The sequence below is a fragment of the Tachypleus tridentatus genome, chromosome 4, assembly GCF_004210375.1.
Source record: "Tachypleus tridentatus isolate NWPU-2018 chromosome 4, ASM421037v1, whole genome shotgun sequence".
NCBI lineage: Eukaryota > Metazoa > Arthropoda > Merostomata > Xiphosura > Limulidae > Tachypleus > Tachypleus tridentatus.
The window spans coordinates 106,734,440-106,757,514 of NC_134828.1; the positions used below are offsets into that span (position 1 = coordinate 106,734,440).

At 31.7% G+C, this 23,075-nt stretch overlaps 1 protein-coding gene across 2 annotated transcripts in view; it reads right to left on the bottom strand.

Moving 5' to 3' along the window:
• Nucleotides 1–1,085: 1,085 nt before the first annotated feature.
• Nucleotides 1,086–23,075, bottom strand: part of LOC143249850 (electrogenic aspartate/glutamate antiporter Aralar, mitochondrial-like) — an 87,548-nt gene continuing 65,558 nt past the window's right edge. For both annotated transcript variants that reach the window (XM_076500399.1, XM_076500398.1), the window contains 5 exons: nt 20,988–21,131; nt 12,564–12,702; nt 10,120–10,278; nt 9,590–9,680; nt 1,086–5,889 (listed from right to left, as the gene is read on the bottom strand). In XM_076500399.1, coding sequence (XP_076356514.1) covers nt 5,715–5,889; nt 9,590–9,680; nt 10,120–10,278; nt 12,564–12,702; nt 20,988–21,131 — 708 coding nt within the window. In that variant the 3' untranslated portion in view covers nt 1,086–5,714. The remainder of the gene's footprint in view (nt 5,890–9,589; nt 9,681–10,119; nt 10,279–12,563; nt 12,703–20,987; nt 21,132–23,075) is intronic.

The window sequence follows — 23,075 nt, forward strand, 5'->3', positions numbered from 1 at the left end:
TTAAAACCTAATACTGTTGTCTATTCACTGCCTGAACGTTAAAAATTTAATATTCTTGCTCGCCTATGTACTGAAGCTATAAAATTAAAATGTATTAACTACAAAAGTGGTAAAATATTTGAGTCTCGGCTGATTAAAAAGGTTTGTTTTTATTATAAAAACGTTGGCGACATAAAATACCTTAATTCAGAAACGATTTAAGTTTAAAATCAAGCGTAACATGACATACTGGCTTTTGTATATGGGTTAGTTAATGTAATGCATAGAGGCATCTGTAATATAGTCACATAGAATATATAAACCTAATATTCCAAGCGAAACCGGATATTATTTTGCTAGTATGTAATAAAAACACTAGACTAGGATACTTTTAAACTTTTACATTCATAGTCCCTCTATTGTACATTTCACAAATTATCGTCCATCTTTTAAACCCGTTTGCATGTTCTAAGAGTAAGCGGTCATCAAAAACAGAGCAATTTTCGATACAAACACTGGTTTTGTATACAAAGTAGATAGCAAACAACAGCATGGATCAGTTTTTAAAAATGTTGTATTTTTTAACACATCAACATTTGACCATAAATTATTTTATTTCTCAACTTGTGTACATGTTATTTCTATTACTCACTTATTTTCTCAAATAATACAAAATAAATAAATAAAAACATGAATCAATCTGCTATCTGGGATAAGAAATAATAACAATGTGCCCTTAACGACAATGTACTGTCAAGTCTGGCTTACTGTTAACTCCTTAAGGACAATGTACTGTCAAGTCTGTTAACACCTCAAGGACAATGTACTGTCAAGTCTGGCTTACTGTTAACACCTCAAGAACAATGTACTGTCAAGTCTGTTAACACCTCAAGGACAATGTACTGTCAAGTCTGGCTTACTGTTAACTCCTTAAGGACAATGTACTGTCAAGTCTGTTAACACCTCAAGGACAATGTACTGTCAAGTCTGGCTTACTGTTAACACCTCAAGAACAATGTACTGTCAAGTCTGTTAACACCTCAAGGACAATGTACTGTCAAGTCTGTTAACACCTCAAGGACAATGTACTGTCAAGTCTGTTAACACCTCAAGGACAATGTACTGTCAAGTTTGGCTTACTGTTAACACCTTAAGGACAATGTACTGTCAAGTCTGGCTTACTGTTAACACCTTAAGGACAATGTACTGTCAAGTCTGGCTTACTGTTAACACCCTAAGGACAATGTACTGTCAAATCTGGCTTACTGTTAACACCTTAAGGACAATGTACTGTCAAGTCTGGCTTACTGTTAACACCTTCAGGACAATGTACTGTCAAGTCTGGCTTACTGTTAACACCTTCAGGACAATGTACTGTCAAGTCTGGCTTACTGTTAACACCTTAAGGACAATGTACTGTCAAGTCTGGCTTACTGTTAACACCTTAAGGACAATGTACTGTCAAGTCTGGCTTACTGTTAACACCTTAAGGACAATGTACTGTCAAGTCTGGCTTACTGTTAACACCTTAAGGACAATGTACTGTCAAGTCTGGCTTACTGTTAACACCTTAAGGACAATGTACTGTCAAGTCTGGCTTACTGTTAACACCCTAAGGACAATGTACTGTCAAGTCTGGCTTACTGTTAACACCTTAACGACAATGTACTGTCAAGTCTGGCTTACTGTTAACACCCTAAGGACAATGTACTGTCAAGTCTGGCTTACTGTTAACACCTTAAGGACAATGTACTGTCAAGTCTGGCTTACTGTTAACACCTTAAGGACAATGTACTGTCAAGTCTGGCTTACTGTTAACACCTTAAGGACAATGTACTGTCAAGTCTGGCTTACTGTTAACACCTTCAGGACAATGTACTGTCAAGTCTGGCTTACTGTTAACACCTTAAGGACAATGTACTGTCAAGTCTGGCTTACTGTTAACACCTTAAGGATAATGTACTGTCAAGTCTGGCTTACTGTTAACACCTTAAGGACAATGTACTGTCAAGTTTGGCTTACTGTTAACACCTTAAGGACAATGTACTGTCAAGTCTGGCTTACTGTTAACACCTTAAGGACAATGTACTGTCAAGTCTGGCTTACTGTTAACACCTTAAGGACAATGTACTGTCAAGTCTGGCTTACTGTTAACACCTTAAGGACAATGTACTGTCAAGTCTGGCTTACTGTTAACACCTTAAGGACAATGTACTGTCAAGTCTGGCTTACTGTTAACACCTTAAGGACAATGTACTGTCAAGTCTGGCTTACTGTTAACACCTTAAGGACAATGTACTGTCAAGTCTGGCTTACTGTTAACACCTTAAGGATAATGTACTGTCAAGTTTGGCTTAATGTTAACACCTTAAGGACAATGTACTGTCAAGTCTGGCTTACTGTTAACACCTTAAGGACAATGTACTGTCAAGTTTGGCTTACTGTTAACACCTTAAGGACAATGTACTGTCAAGTTTGGCTTACTGTTAACACCTTAAGGACAATGTACTGTCAAGTCTGGCTTACTGTTAACACCTTAAGGAAAATGTACTGTCAAGTCTGGCTTACTGTTAACACCTTAAGGATAATGTACTGTCAAGTCTGGCTTACTGTTAACACCTTTACACTTTTATAACAAAACAATATTTAACTTTAGTTATTTCTTGAATTTTTAAAAACTTCAACGAACAAAAAATTATATGAATATAGCAGTTAGCTTCAAATAGAAACATTCTGTAAAACTCGTGCACGGGGCATATCATTAGTTGTAATCTATTTCATATTTTAATTAATAGGTAATTTAATTTTTTGTCCTCACTTAGATGAGTAGGAAAGGACCATACACCTTTGGAATGTAGAACAAATCTTAAGGTCTTGTAGTTATGAAGTTAGTTAACAGGTCAAAATCAATTTTCAAAAGGGAAATATTTTCTGTAATATTACAACTGAAATACAAGTGATTTTAAGGAATTTAAACTTAGTACTCATTTCTCAAACTCACGCTACTGATGTTTACAAAAAAACTTCACTTCTGAAGTATATTTTAAATAAAAAAAACAATGCTGGAAAACTTATTCCATATAAATAAATAAATAGAAAGACATAAATACGGTATAAATTGATATAAAAAATTATAAAAAGAAATAAATATAACATAACAAAGATAGCTATAGCTTTCTGTACATGTGAAGTTGTTGTTTTTCGCACGTTCATATGCATACACATTTCAAACGAAATAAAACTGTGCAAATTGTGTAATGTTTCAACTTTCTGTGAAATTAGAGAAAGTTGTACGAATTCCGCAAGATAAACTGTAACTCACTAGAACCTTTATAACACACACTTGGACAGTTTCAGGGCAATATTAGTGTGGTTCAACTATTGGGGCACAACAGGGATTACTTACACTGTTCCCGTGTTTGATGGAATGAAAGCTTACCAAAGCGTTTCAAAAATAATACCAGAAAACATTTTGATAAACAAAATTATAGAGATCTATTATTATCAGCTGCTACAAAACTGTCATTTAAACGTATGGTTTGAAAACACTCTTGTCTTCTGCAACACCTGTATACATTTATCCATCAATAAAGGGTTGCACATGAAACTTGCTTTTTCAAACAGTTCGTAAACTAATGAAATCGCAAAAAAATTTGAAATCAATCAAAAAAGCATTTTTAACTTATCAGTAGAGCATTCCATAGATTCTACAAAAACAAAAAATAAACGTTACAAAGGCTCCTAAGAATAAACATTTTTCCAAAATTTTTAACAAGTCCACAAAGAAGTCTTTTTGTAAAACAGGAAAAAGGTACTGACTTTTTTGTACTCTGAAGACTGACTGCACTGGTTGAAAGTAAACAACAAATATTACAATAGGAATGATATCGATCTATTAACTGCTAAGTTTCACTACCTAGTAGTTAACGTATGTTTTAAATATATTTCCAAAAATTCTACTTATAAATAACACTTGTATATAAGATGACAACATCAATGAAAGCCTTTCATATTGAAACAAATTATTCAATGATTATACAATAAAACATAAATGCAATGACTAGTACAGGTTATGAACAAAAATTAATAACATTGTAAGTAAAAGAATATCCAAAAACACAAAGTAATGCAATTACTGTATTTCTTGTAAGGAAACCAATGATACACATGTATCGTGTGCACACACAGCACATAAGACATGTATTCTCATTACTCGATAAATAAAGTACAATATTTAAATGTGTCAAAACGTTTTGCAATTTAAAGAAAATTTCTCAAGCGAAACCATCAAAGAACTTACTAAAAAGCACTGATACTTATCAGTGAGAAACAATTAAGTTAAACAACTCTAATTTTTCCACATTACAGAGGTTTTCTTTCATATAACAGTACTTCTGTGTGATAAGAGTATATTAAACTGATATTAGACAAGAGTTATATTTAGAGTAAGAACAACAGTTGTGAAGGATGTTAAACAGAGTATATTCAAGCTAAAGCACAGAAAGATTGCTATGAATCTAAATATGCAAACAGTTGTTAGAGCTGCTTTAATATATTAAAACCAGAAAAACTTGTATTAAATAGGTGAAATAAATTTGTTTAGATAAAGGTTGAGAGTCTCCTAGAAAAAAATAAAATATGCATAACCAGTAAAAAAAAAAAAAAAACAACCATTAGGTAATTACCAGTATTAAATAGATTTAAAAATTTGTTATAGTTATATAGTTGTAACTTCTCAAGAATGTTTTTTTCTCAGCCTATGGTGTCATTCACAGCAGTTCTTAGTTTCTCAAACAAACATTTGAGATTTCAGTATAATCCAGAATTAAGTTCAAGTTATTTCTAAAAGATGTTCTCAAGTACATAGAGTCAAGTTTGTTTAGACCAGAACAAAGAAATAATTTTTAAGATATTAAAAGTCTGAAATGCCATGCTATTATTCTAATGAGTAAAATACCAGAACATATTTCTTTAATTTTATATCTACTAAAAGCTTTGTGTGAAAACAGACTATCTCTTATAAGTAAGACAGATGATTGTTTATTTCAGTAGCAATTCAAAAGTAAACAATATCCTTATACATCATACCATTAGCCACTCAAAACTTCAATGTTATACGGAAATTGTGTTTGTGTGTTAATAGAACAGTTTTCTAACTCAATTACCTGAAGGAACACAGAAACACTACATGGCCTGTTCCAAAACATTCCTTTTGAATACAGTTGTTTTCTCATCACAAAGAGTACTTTGAACACTGGCACTGAATAAGTAATGATAACAAAAAGACTATGGCACAAGTTCAAAACCATAATTATGGTTGTAGGTTTTAAAGATCATCATGCCATGATAATTCATAACCAACAGTAAATAACACAAAAAAAACAAAACTGAAAGCGGCTTCATACTCACGTAACTAAAAATGAACTGGAAAGTCAAAAAGTTATTAGAAGATTTACAACACTATTTTACAATGTTTTATCCTTTCTCTTGAGCACTCTGTCAAGATAGTGTTTTCTATTTTCCTTCACTCTAAACACTGCTAAAATACTAAACAATTATTTAAAAATCTGACAGAACAGTACTTCTGTGCTAGTTTTGCATTAATATTTGCTGCATAAAAAGGAATTACTTGTATAGCATTAAACAATACTGCCTAGCACAGAACTACTAGAGACAAAGATTGTAATAAATTGTTGAAAGGTATAACCTTAGACTCCTAATTTTTAGATTGAGAATTATGTGTGGTTTACAGTTTCATTACTCCTAAACTTGGGAAGAAAGAGCCCAAATTTTGATTCTATTCCTGCAAACATTGCTGTTGCTAACTTGTAGCCACCGATATGGTCTGGATTGTCAGAACGTTGCTCTGTAGGATGGATTGGTACCGTCACTTGTGAACCTTGGGGAGGTCTGATGGTTGAAAAAAATGAAACAGAGATGAACATTATTCTTTTTACACTGTTCAATTGTTAATAAGCAAGTTTTTTTTTAGTTCTTACATACGAAAGAAACTGACTTTCCTTAGAAGTTGACAATAAAATTATCCCCACATACTTAATAAAACTTGACAAAAGAAATTAACATTACTATCTAAAAACTAAATTGATTAAAGTCATTAAAGTGTGTGTACATCTGATACAACTACAACTAACAAATTCGGTATGTGAACTGACAATTCACAATTCCTTCAACACCTGAAAGAGGGAAGAGAAAATGAACTCTGTGAACTGAAACACATGAATTCCATGGGATAAATTATAATGATCTTTTTAACAGACTATCACTGCAAAGGCTTAAGTTAGAGACACTGTCAGAGGGAAGAAATTACATATCCAATCTATGACTTCAAAATTACAATTAATATTAAGGTTGCTGTACTAATAAGAAATTAATATAAAATGGTATTCATAAAGGTGTATTAGTGTAATGTTTTTTTTTGTTCTTTAATGAGAAGGAAGGCTTACAAAATTTTCAGAACCTCAGAGTTAAAATAATGAAAAGCTCGGTGACTTGTATTTATGAAAGTTGTGGTATCTGCTTATAAGCTACAAGTTAATCCATACACGTTGAAAACAAAATTAAAAATAAGCCAATTTTATTTTTATCCAATTTTGTATTTAGGATTAAAAAAAAAGAGTTATGGTGGATAATGACCTTTAATTGTTTTAAAATGAAAATAACAGTTGAAATACAAGTAGACACTAAATGCCATACACTTCAATACAATGATAAGTAACAGGATTTCTTCCTAGTATACTGGCAGATTTTACAGAAATAGAGGTAATGCAGTACCCTTGTTTCTAGGACAGCTTTCCTGACCACTCATTTTGTTTCGATAACTTCAGTTATTTGCATAATACAATCTTTATTACACTTTTTTGGTTCTATTCTTTAAAATAAAGTTCTCTTATTCTTTCTGTACAGAAAGATACGTTTTAAATGGATGAAAGGCGAAGAATAAATTGAATCATTAAACCAGCCCAATTAAATTAAAGTCTGACAAATTAAGTACAACTTTTTTATTTAGCATTGTCCATTTGAAGCATTGTATTTTGTTTCACTATAGACAGATGGATATATAAACAGATAGATATGGGTACTGAATGACACAGATATACTGCATTACTTCAAGTTTAAGATGCAACTCGCTTTTGAAAAAGGATTTTCGAGGAAAAAAAATTTGGACGATAATTGTAAAGAAGTAATTATGTTTTAAAAGAGTTTATTAGTGAATTGAAATATAATAAAAAATATATAAATATAGCAAGGAAATTTAAAATTTTCATTACAACATTTTTTCCTGCTTTTGTTATTTAACCAGAACACGACTCTGCTGTTTCTTCTGACTCACTGTTATATTCAGACGTTGAAGCATCTTCACTGCTTGATTCACTATTGTCCCAAAGAATGTCATCTTACGTTCCATCTTCCACACTGAATAAACAACATTTTAAAAACAGTTTTCTAATAATACCATCTGACACTTTTTTCTAAGCTTTTGAGATCCTCTCCACTATTACTGATACCTTTTTTATTATACCACTTGGCGTCAAAGCATGATTTTCTTTATTCAGCCAAGCATCATAATGCTGATGGATATGATCTTTGAATGACTTGTTAATGGACACGTGAAGAGGTTGAAACTGACCTGTCGTTCTGCCAGGAATTATCAACAGATCACTGTTTTTGTTCCTTAACTTACCTTTGATTTTCATTGGAAATGCATCCATTACAAGCATACTCCATTGCTTTAATAATGCACCAGGCTGACGTTCCCATACAAACCCCAATCACTGTTCCATTAACTCTGATGTCATCAGTCCACTTTTTTGTGCACAAAGTATTACACCTGTGCAAAATTTTCTTTGGACAATGTTTTTCTGTTTAATATGACATATGGCAGTAATTGCAGTAATTTATTTCCATCTGCAGGTACATGTAGCAAGACACTAACTCTTAACCTTTCATAACCAGTGGTTTTAATTGTCACCTGTTCTTCTCTTTTGGCATTTACAGCATAGTTGTGCAGCATGTCAAAAAAAAACCTCCGTTTCGTATGTAATATCAATTTGGTTTAGGGAATATTGGTTTGTTTTGCGTAGGCCAATAACGTAATATTGATATTCAATAAATTTTTATTCAAAACCTGACAGTAATATTTGACTAATTGCACTATAAAGATAAACCTTCTATTTTCATACATTTCTCACACCAGCTGTGACTATCCTTTATAAAAACACTACTTCCAGCACATTCTTTTGTTTTTGACATTAAGATTTCTCTCATTACAGACAGTCCTTTATTTCATAACTCTCTGAAACACATTGAAACAGCCACATCAATTTCAGAATGACTTGAGCCACAAAATGACTTTCTACTTTTCTTGGTTTTTATAAATGTCAACAACGTACCTTTACTTCACTCACTGAAAACTTTTTACCAGCTGCACAATTCCCGATCTGTCCAGTGTATAAAATAACTTTTACTTCAAATTCAGCATTGTACGTAACATGCTTTTCCATGGGTAAAAAATACAATAAAAATAAATAACACAACAGAACAGCATCTGACAACAGGAAAGTCAGATAAAGACTCAGGTAAGTGATATCCAACTACACCGTTAGAGATGCAGACAGCAGCAAATTTGATATTTTGTATGTGCTTTTTTTAATCTTTCTAAGTCAAGTTCTTCTTAAAATAAAGTCCAATAAGTTTGTTAATGCAAATTTGTTTGGAAAATCTTTGTTGTTTGAGAAAAATTATGTTTTTGAGACTTTCAAAGAGTGAAAATAATACTCCGACTTTAAGACACACCCTAATTTTCAGTTCAGAAAAATGTGAGTCTTAAATTAAAAGTAATACAGTATAGTTACAAAGAGAAACTAACGTTAATAAAACAAGTATTAACAAAATTTGTATGTGAAAATATAGGGTGGCTTAAAAGTAAAAGTAACATTTAACAAAATGCCACAAAAGGAATGTTAAGCCTGAAGTTCTATTCAGAAATGTTTGACAACAGCACAGGTGTCACCTAAACTGGTCGTCTCACTGACTCATTAGCATTACTTTTATCATCTCACTTTCATAATCTGAACAAAATATGTCAGCATGAATACCAATCAATTCTGTTCAGAACTGGGGATGCTTGTCTGTTTTGTTTTTGGATTTCACGAAAACTACATGAGGATTATATCTGCACTAGCCATTTCTAATTCTGCAGTGTAAGGCTGCCAAATCTCGGGCTACTCTTACCAATGAATAGTGGGATTGACTATTACATTATAACACCCCCACAGCTGAAAGAGTGAGCCATTTTGGTGCGATGGGGATTCGAACCCGCAACCCTCAGATTACAAGTTGAGTGCCTTAACCACCAAGCCGTGCTCCACTTGAGGAATTCACAAATATGTACTGTACAAGTATAACAGAAAGTATACTGAACACCTTTTGTGATAGTTTTCAAAACATGATTTAACATATCCAATGATTCCTGAAGAAAATTTTTCTTAACGAACCTCCTCTGTCAAACTTTAATTCCAGTAGGAAAGTTAATTGAAATGTAATTATTTTAAGGAAGTTTTCTTTCTAATCATCCTTGTACAAAACTTACCTTCCACCAAAGTCAACATAAAACAGACGTTGTAAAATTTCGTATGTGAGCAAGGTAAAACCAAACTGAGGAGCAGATCGGAACACACGAGCTGAAAACACAAATTGAAAGCTGACATTATTACTTTACTCAGCTACCAATACATATCATTATTGTTACTAATTTATTTTTCAATTTAATTCAACTATCATTTGATTGATTGACATTTGTCTCAGTCATGTTATTTCTGGAGAATTTCATCTTGCATCAGTAGCATTGGACAATGAATAAACAGAAAAGACTACACACCTCTTATTATAGTGGAATTATCTGAAACTGGTATATAAATACCACACACATAGCATACAGTTCTCAACTACAAGACACCCAGTCAAACTTAAGATTCTGTTAAAACATCAGTTTATAATATATACACAGCATTCTTACTTGCACAAACAAAAAGAACACGTCACGTCTCATACATTACCAGAAACCACAGAATTCTGCGTTCTTAACATAAAATGCATTGTCTTCAAGTTGATATAGCTCACCAGGTCCTCCCTTAAAGAAAGCTGAAGGTCCTTCTTCTCTCAGAATTTTTCTGAATGCATCATAAGCTCCATTGTAAGTAGTTTGTCCTTGGCGAGCCTGAACCTGAAGTCTTGTTTTAATCACATCAGCAGGGGTCACAAGGTAAGCTGCAGGAACGCCTTAACAAACAAACATACCTGTTAATAAAACTGCACACATATAAACATTAAAAATCAAGAAACTGAAAAACTCTTCTATTTTCTTTCTTTTCCAATCCTATCTGTTGTTGATATTATTTAGAAAGGATTAAACCCTATTACAAAGGTATTTTACCAATTACAATTCAGTAGGAATCTTCAAAGAATCTCATGAGTAGCAGTTATCCACTAAAAGGCTTCAATATGGAGATGTGGAAGAAATGTATTGTATTGAATCTTTAACAAACAACCTTCTTGTTTAAACTCTGAAAGCCAATCAACTTTTCAGGGCAAAAAGTTGAGAGAAAATTGGGCAAAAAAACAAGTAAAATAACTTGAACAAATAATATCACTAAACTTTCCTGGGAGATGAAGAGGAAATATTGTATGACAAAAGCTACAAGTCTGTAGTAATAAAATAAAATGATTAGGCTTAACTCTCTCAGCACTGGTTCAGTGCTACAGACCAACCTCATAACCATTCTGTGCTTGTTATAGTTTATGCCGTAAAGTTTAAATCAGCAAACAAAATTTCACAAAATTTTGCAGATTATCTGTATACATTGCAAAGCTTTTCTACACAAAATATAAATTTTTTGATTGAGGTTGAAGATGTCTTTAGTACTGTTTTCCTAATGCCTGTTTTCCTTTCAAATGTTGACCACTCAAGAATGTAAAATAATTATGATTTTAAGATTGAAAATACTTTTATGCATCAAAAAATATTCAAATTCACATGCTAAATCTTTACAAACTCCAGATAAGCATCAAACGTTTTTCTCAGAAAAACAAAAATTATCAGTTATTTTTCCTTCTGTATCTGTGCAGGTCGAGTCAATTTGACCAACCTCGTATTCACGACAAAAAATTAGGACGTAAATATAGATGTTTTTGGTTTTGAATGACTATAAACTATAACATGAAACACAAAAATATAAAATTGTCCTTTATGAAGTGATCTGTCTTGGCTGTGTTTTAGTGGCATTTTAGTTAAAATACGTCAAATGTATGTGCAAATACATTATTACTATTTACAAATAAGTTTTAGCACTTATTTTTCTTAGAATATAGAATAGTAAATAAAGAACTAAGAAGTATAGCAAACAGTTATCTCTTCTAATTACAAACTTTGTATTAATTTGCTGTGTGCCACAAGTTGTTAAGCCTTATCAAATTTCACATGTGGATCCAAGTAAAGTTTTTAGGTTTTGTCTATAGATTTTGAAATAACCAAAAATCATAAATTAATATATGAGTACCATAGAATTCTATTATAAGTTAGCAAACATAGAAACTAAGTTGTACTTGAATCAAAAAATAATATTTTGTACTTACTAACTTTCTGCTTGGAATCTAGCATGAAAGAGGCTGATAAAACCCACTAGGAGAGATACTGAGATTTTGATTGGCTATACATGTCAGTGGGCAAAGTGGGTGTATGCAAGTATGTATTTTCAAAAATTGAAGAGGTGGGTGGAGCCACCATTTTTGAATAAATAAATATATTACTATCTCAGAAAACAGAAGAAATAGGAGGTTCTTATTAAATATTCTAGCTTGTTAGTATTGGTAATTTGAGTATCTAATTCATAATAAACTACAGACTTTGTATTTAGACATCACAAATACCTAATATGAACCAATTCTGCATTCAACATACCATGTGACACACAAAATTCAATATTTAGGATTTCTTTTCATCAATATTTACTTTTTAATTAAATAAGGTATAATGCTAAAACTTGAATTGTAATCTATAATTTAATTTCAAATGTATTCACATACAAAATATTTGATGTGTCATGATGGCATGACCTTTAACCCATGACCTGTGTCAATAAGGTAGTGTTTTATGTCAGAAAGAATATCTCAACTAACCTCCAATGAACTTCTGTTCGTAACCATTAATTTATTTGTTCTGTTTAAGAATAACAGTATGGTACTGAAAGTAGATCTATACTGCAAAGCAACATTTTCTTAAAAGACAGGCAGTTTGGTAATTCACCTAATAACAAACCAATGAATACACAAATTATGTATTTCTGTAGTTATGAAGAATATTTTAGACCTAAATAAAAGAATATAATATTGATTGTGAAATTCCTTTTTCAAATTATTCTTAATTAATGCAAATAAAAAATAATATGTACACTTCATGAAAAATTTTAAGAAATACCTAAAATATAAACAGCCAATCCTTTAACAGTAAGAACACTCAGTAACAAATGTTTTTAAATGCAATATTTGAAATCACAAACTGGCAATACCTGCTAAGCATGCTGATCCCAAAAGAGAGAGTGGTCCATTATGACCATGTTCATCAGCAGTTGCTAACTTCGCATGTGCATAGGCAGGAAAATATATTGCAGAGAATGGAATATCTCTTAAAAAGCATGCTCGAGATCCCTGTAAAACAGTAAACAAATTCTCATAAAATACAATGCATTCATTGAAAAACAAATCAGTAAAACAATTTAACGAAATTACAAATATCAAATAAATGCTTATTTTTAACTTCATTTTTCAATTCGACGTTTCAAGTAAGATGTATAAAAACAGCATTTCCCATCTGTTTTGTCTACTGCTTAAAAAAACCTTTTTTTCAATACTAGAACTTGTACAAGACTTTTAAAAGTTAAGTTTAAACACTGAAATTTCAAAACCAAGATGCTTGAGAGAAGTATAGAAAAAAAGGCTTATCGGTTTCCATCAGCTTTTGGCATTAAAACAAACTTTAAAGCCTAAATATATAAAAGAAAAAGGTTGAAATTGTAATTATTCTATAAAACATTGTGCAAAATACAGAAACAGTTAATAATTACAGCAATTTTCCCTTTAATATAAGAATCAATTTCTTTTAGTTACAGGACAATAGTCCTGCTCACACAAATCATTTTAGAACAAACATACAACATAATTTTTTCTATAAGTTTATGTTATTCACAGCCCTTACTTGAAAAGCTAATGTCTTAAGAGAATGTTCAATTAAGTACACATAAAGGTAAGGCCCTGCATGACCAGGTGGTTAAGGCACCAAACTCATAATCTGAGGGTTGCAGGTTTAATCATCATCCCACCAAACATGCTCACCATTTTAATCATGGGGGTGTTATAATGTGATGACCAATCCCACTATTTGTTGGTAAAAGAGCAGCCCAAGAGTTGGTGGTGGATAGTGATGACTAGCTGCCTTCCCTCTAGTCTTACACGGCAAAATTAGGGATAGCTAGTGCATATAGCTTGTGTAGTTTTGTGCAAAATTCAAAATAAACCAAACCAAACACATGAAGGTGAAACAAAATATGAATAAACTTAAAAACCAGATTTAAAAGATCAATAAAAACAAAGATTGATAATTGTTTTGTAGATATTTCATACTAATTGTAGTTGACTGAGCACATTTGTATACAAGAAATAACCAGCTCACAAGAACAACGTCTTATTTCATTTTCTGCATATTATTTAAACACACATTTTTTGTTTTTATTACATATGTAAACTTGGCATTGCATTGTAAAACACTACACTTTAATATTGCTTAAAAATACTATAATACAATTATTACAGGTCATTTTCTTCCACCTATTAGAACACAAGTTTAAAACACAGATAAAAAATTATGTTATAAACATTTCATATATTTATATTTAAAAAAATGTCACAATGTGCCATACTAAAGGAGAGAAATTCACTTCTTCCAAAACGTTTCATAGTTTTAAGCAAATTACAGCAGTCTTACATTTCACAAATAAACAGTATCCAAGCAAAATTTCCACTCAAAATTATAATTTCTTATCCCTGGTACTTCATCTCAAGCATAAATTAAATATTTACAGCACTGAATTAATTAATCAACCTGTTGATAACAACATACGAATTGTCTAAATCAAGCACTTATTACAACTGAATGACTAACCCACCCCCTAATTTTAGCTTAGTCTGCTCTTTATACTGGACTCAAAATGTCCTACAATTTTGGACAAAATTACAGATATTAAGCCAAATGCTCATTAAGTGACAAAAACTATCCCTCTAGTTAAACAACAGTACATGCATCTAAAATAATGACAAAAACTGTCCCTCTAGTTAAACAACAGTACATGCATCTAAAATAATGACAAAAACTGTCCCTCTAGTTAAACAACAGTACATGTATCTAAAATAAAAACAATCTACAATACTGTTTATTCCACGGATTATGAAGTCCCTTCAATAATCCTACTACACAAGGGACACAGCAGTATATTAATCTTCCATTATTAGCAATAAAGTAACTCTTGACAGTTAACAACAACATTTATATCCATAAATAAATATGAAAATAATGATTCTTAACCAAATTAGTGTAATGAAGTGCTATTAAGTTATGATAAACAAAACAATACCTTCATTCTTTGTTCATCCATAGCTACCAAACTGACAAGTTAGTTACAAATTTGCTATTTTATCACTATAGAAATATTATTTAGATAAATGAGAAATATTATCTCTGGTAATATTCTTGATAGGAATCTCTGGTTTTGCAGCTTATTGATTTTTCTATGGCAAAGATTTCCTTGATAGTTAACCAGTTAGTTGTTCTGTTGCTGATGTATTTCCAACAATAATCACAGTGGACGATCTTTGCTTGACTCTCCCATTTCTATAGTCCACATCACTGATTCCTTTTACTATAACACGTGGGTCTTCCCAACATCTACTTAATTTTGAAGAATGTCCTTTCTCACAGCATGAGCTTTATACCAAGAACATGATAAAATCCAATCTTATCAAAATTTAAGCCAATTGAAACTGCCATGTTATCACTAGCTAACCTAAATCTTCTCAGTGAACATAATATATATATGTTTCCTTTCTTCTACTGTATATTTTGTACAAGAGTCTGCTGATCAATGGTTTTCTAGGCATGAGTATAGAAGGTTCAGTTCTCCAGCTAACATCAGTGATACTTGTAAATTATCTGTAGCTCCATGTATCACTAATTGATAACTCAAGTAGAAGTTTCATCACACAAATTGACAATTCAAGTGGTACTTCATCAACATAAAAAACTGACTCAGAAGTCTATGGTTATATCTATCCACTGTTCAATCAAAAGATGGATAAGGACTGCTTTTCTGGCATTTTTCATTCAAAGGATTTGACCTGCAAACAAGGATGATTCAATGTTCCATCTTTAATCCACATCTTGAAAAAATTTCATTGACAACCTTTCTAATTTGAAACTGCTTATACTTCTGATCATTTCGTGAACGAGTTCGTCACAACCATATTCATCTATTTTTGTTGGTTGTTCCTCTGTAAAAGAGGATGAAGGGAAATCATAACAATTTTCTTGAGAAGTGCTCCAAAACAAATTGGATTTTCTAAGGATTTTTTTCTTTTCATGTTCACAAAATTAATCAACTACAGATTTCTGACATCAAATCCAATAATAACATTATTTTCTCCTCTCCAGTGATTTTTGACACCTAAGTATCCAGCAGCTGAAAAGATAAAGGCACCAAAGTGTTTTTCACTGCAGGCAAATTTCAACTAAAGTTTAATTTCTTCTTCCAGTTACTTTCATTTAAGATGTGCTTTTTAATGCCCAGTATGTCTATTTCTTTGGTCAGTACTAAGCTCCTTCCATAGTGTTTGCATGCTTTGGTAATACAAGATATTTAGGTTGATTGATTGATTGATTTCATGTTTTATAGCACAAAGCAGTTAGGCTATCTGCACCAGATATTTAGGATAATGCTTACGCATTTGCATCATTCTATGAATGACAATACATGATGTCAAAGTTGTGTTCTTTAAGTTTATGAAACCATTTTGATAGCTGACCTACTGAAAATTGTGAAAAATTCATCAATCATTTCAGTGGGATTCAGCTCAAGGTTCTTTTCTCAATCAAGTCAATTCTTAGCCCATCACATACCCCACTGAGAATGTTTTCACATGTAAGTTTCAAGTAAGTGAGTACAACATTTAAAGGTAGTTAAGACAAAACATGTTTGATTTCTCAAGTCTTAAAAAGTGCTTTATACACTTTAAATGGGAATATATCAAACTGCTACAACTCATTTCTTGCAATATTGATCTTGCAAGATTCAATCTTGCAACCATTTTCACTCAGAGAAATTGTCTATAGTAGAATCAACTCTTGGCAGTAGGTAGGCATCTTCTTTTCTCACCATTTTTACTTTTTATTGATACATATAAAACCTAGTTGATGCATCATTCACCATAAATACAACTGGTGGAGCCCAAAATCTAGTATTTGGTACAATTCCCCTTTGTTCTTTCATAAATTCCATCTGTTTGAAAGCTTCATTAAAAAGCTATTTTGGAAAACGAAGTCATCAGACCAACTTGCTTATTGGACCATACCTATAGAATAACTCTCATGAGCTACATTATTTATTAAAACTAAGTCATGAGGTCCAATGGAAAAGGTGTCTTGGTATTCTGTGATGAAATAATTTAATCTGTAGTATAATCAGAACAAGCCTTCCAAAGCTTCCAAAACTGAAGTGCTAAGTTCTCTTTAGAAGAACAACTGAAATCAGATTTCCTATATTTTATTTCTAAGGGGAACACTAACTGATATGGAAGGGCCATTTGTATGACCTCACAGTTTTGGATATTTAAACTGGAAATGACTCTAATCTCATACTTTATGTTCACAGCCTAAGTGATATTTTATTCTTGACATCTACATGACTTCTTATAACCATTAATCTCTCAAGACTAGGCCTAAATTAGTTCCTGATATACGTCTTTATAAGAGTATATACTCCCATTTCTGTTATCATAATTGTTGCATAGTGCATAGCAATATCATACAAGTAAAGAAAAAACTTTCAAAGAAGAAACTAAATGTAATGGTGGCTACTATCAATCCATCAAAACAGTGCAAAGATTTTAGGAATGATGCAAATGCCATCTGTAATAGTGTTTTCACTGTTTTTGATGGATTCATATTAGCCATCTCTACATTTACTTCCATTTTTTAAGTTTTTTTTTACGTGATTGGTTGTTTTTTAATGCAGTGTTTCAATATGAATAAGAAGGCTGTATTAATAACCAAATTCTAAATACAATGAAGTTTAAACTATAATATTTATTGTTTATCTGTTACTGGCTGATAATACTGTACAACAAAAGTTTTGCTTCTTGAACACTGTTGGGTGTTCCTTATAGATTTTTGGCTGCTGATCACGAAAATCACATCCAAATTTGCCCATCACGTACCATTTCACTGAAATCTTTAGTTTCACCAGGACATTGCTAAAATGGAAAAACGATATCAGGGTGACTGGAAACCGTCAATGGTTGCTGACCACTGTTGGACACTGCAACGTGATGCACCGGACATTGAACACAAACAAAAATTAGGAGCAAAACACTTTTAATTATGTTGAACTTAATAGCGTATTAGAAACATAAACACAATTAAATACGTTATTGCTGGTAAACAGTTAACTGTCTATTTCTCACAGTTCATATGTGATGAAGGAAAACCAAAACTATATTTGTGCATACCCACCAGGTACGTGTCAATCAGCAAAAACTTTTCACAAAATTGTTGTACAATGTAATTCCTGTGTCACTCTGGATTTAATCTTTTTAAAGGAACAACAAATTTCTCTAAGAAAGCTAACTTCAAGGAGTAATAATAACATCATTTACACTTCAATTATGATTTTTTAAAATCATCACTAGTTATTAATACTATTTATAAAAGTGGGCACTTCATCAGAAACTATGTCACCTCAGTGGAATTGGTTGGCACCATTGTTTTGGTTTTTGAGCTATCATGCAATAAAAAAAAGCCAAAAAAAGAAAAACAAGAAATTCAAACTTTTTGCTATGATATTTACAGATATTCACAGAACTTTTCACTCATTCATTACAAAGATTCTTTTATAAAAGGAAATATAATACTGTAAAGTTTTGATGATATATTGAGAAGATATTTAAAATATTTTACTGAACAATCAAAGCCACCTCTATATAAGCAGTGTTACCACCTGCTTGATACTTTGAAATTGTTTGAAGTTAGCCTAATCTCATATTTTCTCTGAAAGAAGTTTATTTGTTTAGTTTTCCAAATATGCACCTTTCCATAATATCAATTATCAATACATAACACAAGGTAACAAAATTTTTACTTTTTCTTGTTCCTGGGCAGAAAGTTTATTTCCCAATTGCTTATGCCTAAAGTAAATAGAAAAGACCTATTTTTCTCTTCAAACTTTGCTTTTGTGACCTGGGTAATGAAATTTTCAAATTTATCCATTTTTCAAAACATTCCAAGTAGATTCAGTGCTGTGTAGCTGATAGAGAATTTTCTTGAACTTACAAGAATTTTCAAGAACTTTCTAGAACGTTGTAGAACGTGGCTCGTCAAGATTGGCTCTGCTTCTTCCACAATATATCCGGTCTATGTAAAGCAATTGGAATTTCCTGTAACCCGAACGAGTGGTACCTCTTCACTGATAGCTCACCCAGAAGCTTCAAAGCTGTGCTGCCCCATAACAGGAATAAGTATCCATTGCTTCCCCTGGCTCATTCAGTGCACCTCAAAGAGGAATACATCAGCATCAAGACCTTGCTAGAAGCCTTGAAGTAAGATGAGTATGGCTGGGAGGTTATTGGAGACATCAAAATGATGACATTCCTGATGGGTCTCCAAAGAGGCTTTACCAAGTTTCCCTGTTATCTTTGCCTTTGGGACAGTAGAGACACTGCAGCACAGTATAACAGGAAACACTGGCCATAATGGATCAAGTTCTCTGTGGGTCTTATGAAATAATTTGTCATAGCTCTTGATAAGGAGAGTCTGCAGCCTTCAAGTACTTTTGAAACTTCTTCCCTAAGCTATCCAAGGCAAAGATCAAAGCTGGTGTCTTCATTGGACCACAAATAAAGATCCTGGAGTGCACAGAATTCCCCAAGAAGCTCAGTAGGAAGGAAAAAGAAAACTTGGGGCAGCTTTATTGCAGTGGTTCGGGGCTTCTTGCACAGTCATAAGGCCAAAAATTGTGTGGAACTGGTTAAGACTCTGGTGAAAAACTACAGTGAAATGGGCCACAGGAAGTCCCTGAAAGTCCATATCCTTCATGCTCATCTTCATAAATTCAAGGAGAACATGGGAGCATACTCAGAAGAGCAAGGAAAGAGCTTCCACAAAGATATACTGGAGTTTGAACACCGCTACCAAGGAGCGTGTAAGGAAAACATAATGGGACACAATATTTGGGGGCTGATATGTGAAAGTGATTTACATTACAGTTGCAAATTTCAAAAAACTACTCACTTCTAAACATTTTTGTTCATTTTTGCACAACATTAGTATAAATACATGTAAATTTTGATTCTTATGTTGTTTTATTCAGACCTTATGTGAATGAAAATGTGCAAATTCACCCATTTTTACATAGAAAATAGATTTCTAAATTTCATTATCCAGATCACAAAAGCAAAGTAACCAAGAAATAATACATACTATCCAGGAACAAAATTTGTGTTACATGAAGTAATGTAATGTAGGGAAGCTTCCCACAATAAGGGGTTTTCCAACTTTAATCTATTATAACCACTTGTTAGCATCACTTCATCTTCTTTTTACATCTCTGTGGAACATTTCCAACATTTCGTTATCAGATCAATTTGATCAATGGTAGCTACAGAATCAGAAGGAACCAAAATATTGTGAAGTTTCCCATCAGTTGATTCAAGGACTTGTTTAAAAAAACCAAAACACTCCTCACTTGCAATGGAGTATTCTCGGCTAAACTTCCTTCCCTTACGATTTGACTAAATTCCTGTTTTTAAATATCTATTTTTACATTTAGTAGCTCATTTGATATGTATTAGCTCTAAGACTCATCTCCCGAGCTTACCATCATTTACTGATTCATCACAGTATTAGACGAAATGTCCATGTTTCCCTCATTTATGGGAGTTTCATTTTTTGTCATCTTATGAGAGACGTTTTCATCTAGATTTCTGTCTGTTCCTGGCAAATTGTCCATTTAAACACTTACCAGTCTGCACGTTACATCTTTTAGTTCAATTAAACCACTGTCTAATCTTTTGGGTTATTCTATAACAATTACATTTTTTCACCCAATTTGATTACACAAGTACTGAATATTCTCAATGATATTAATTTTGAACATTCTATATATGTTAATCCTGGTGACAAAAAATTTATTTGACTAAAATTTAATATCACCAAAAGAAGGGTATCCTAGCCCAAAACTTTGTAAATATTAAAACATCTATTTAACATTGTTATTTTTTATTGTAAAAGTTTCTTTCCTGTTTTGTTAACTGGCCAACAGTAACAAACTGACTATATCATGGTCTGATTCTTCACTCAATAATCAACAGGCTAACCCTAGCCTAATTCACTCTTTACAAAACTGGCCTAAACTGTTTTAAAATTTCAAAACAATTTCAGACTTTAAGCTGCATACTTATTACACAGCATTAAACCTCTTCTCTCTGTGACCAAACAATGCTACAAATGTGCTCAATAAACTTTTGAGAGAAAGTTCTAGATGTTAGGCTATGCACTCATTACTTGGCATCAAGCTTTCTTTTTCTGGTCAAAAATATAAATGCCTAAACTAAACCAAATCACAACACTTTCTTACTGCTTCATTTATTTACTTATTTTTACTATAATAACCCACCTTGTAAAGGCCAGTAACTCCTAGATCTTTTATTACACCAAAGGCTCGTACTTTTTTACCAAGAGCAGCCAACTCTCCAGCTACCTGGAGTCTAATCTTGACTATTTCTAGGGGATTTGTGAACATTACCTGAGAAGCACCTGCCTAAAGAAAAATGTAAAGACTGAAATTTGGGCATGATATTACTAAAACAGAGCAATTTTATAGTTTGTGGTCATACATGAAAAGAAAAATAACAGGACTTAATACAGTAGGCAAAAAAACAAAACAAAACTTGGAGATTAATATATTTCAGTATTTGTTAATTTGAGCTTCTCACTTTTTAGAGAATTCTTAAATTACCCTATGAACGTTGCTAGCAACTTTAGAATGGTTAAAGTAATATTTATTAAGGGAAGTAAAAACAATCTTAGGAAATAAAATTTAAGGATTCTTAAGCCTGGGATTACTAAACATTTTAAAATAGGGAAATAAAACAATCTTAGGAAATAAAATTTAAGAATTCTTAAGCCTGGGATTACTAAACATTTTAAAATATGGAAATGAAAACAATTTTAGGAAATAAAATTTAAGGATTCTTAAGCCTAGGATTACTAAACATTTTAAAATAGGGAAATAAAAACAATCTTAGGAAATAAAATTTAAGGATCCTTAAGCCTGGAATTACTAAACATTTTAAAATAGGGAAATAAAAACAATCTTAGGAAATAAAATTTAAGAATTCTTAAGCCTGGGATTACTAAACATTTTAAAATATGGAAATGAAAACAATCTTAGGAAATAAAATTTAAGGATTCTTAAGCCTAGGATTACTAAACATTTTAAAATAGGGAAATAAAAACAATCTTAGGAAATAAAATTTAAGGATCCTTAAGCCTGGAATTACTAAACATTTTAAAATAATTAATGTCTAAGATTTATCAGCAAACAGTTTTACTGGATACCATGTGAGCTTTTATGAACACTTTAAACAAGCTTTGGTGATCTTTAGTTATAATCTAGATAATGGTAAATTAAACTATAAGATGGAAATTTGTTTTTGGCCCTTTTTTAATTACTGAATTAAACATTTGGTTATATTTAATAATTACTAACATCATTAATAGAAAAAATCTGAATACAAAGTTTAAAGTGATTAATAAACTTTAAAATAACCTTAGCAGTATTTAAATCTAATCTATAATAATAAAAGGCTGTGTGTGTGTGACTTTAAAAACTTCAAGAAGAAAGAACATAGAAACCTGAAATTTTACACCCATGCTAAGTAGACCCTGAAGATGTGCAACTGGATATTATTACTATTTATGTGGGTGTGTGCATGCTCATGCACATCTTCCTGCAAAACAAACAAGGAAAAAAAGTGTGACTACCATAACTCCAGAAAGAAAGAACTTAGAAACTAGAAATTTTACACCAATACAAACTGGACCCTTAGGGAGTGTACCTGGGTATTGTTTAATCCTATAAATTTTTGCACTCATAGTAAGTGGATCCTGAAGATATGCACCTGGATATTATTTATCCAAATGTGTGTACATCCTTTTAACAAGGTAAGCTAGCAAGAAACCACATAGAAAAATTGTGATTCTTTATAACATCTAACATATAGAAAAGCCAGTATACTTCGGTAACAATGAATTTTTAGAATGGCTTTTATGTCATGTTGCTCAACAACAAAAGTATAAAATAATATTGTTGTTATTCTATGTACTGAAAATATAAAATAAAAGGCATTAAAAATTTGTGATATCAAACATAAATCTAAAATATTTAACACAAGGATAATGTTCATTACTAATAAATTATTATTAACTCTGTACTTTTTTTACTATTCACTTTAAATTTAGTAACCTAATAACCAGAATGAAGCTGAATATTTAGTCTAGTATCTAATAAAATAAAAACTAAGGTTGTAACTTTAAAACAAAAAAATGTCAAAATGGGAGATCAACATTCTTTCTCAATAGAAGTAATTTATACATTTTTCATTGTATGTAGAAGTTATTGAAATCTGTAGCAAATGATTACATACAAAATATTTCTTTGTATATTAATATATCTTACAATAGAAACAGCTTTTTTGGTAAA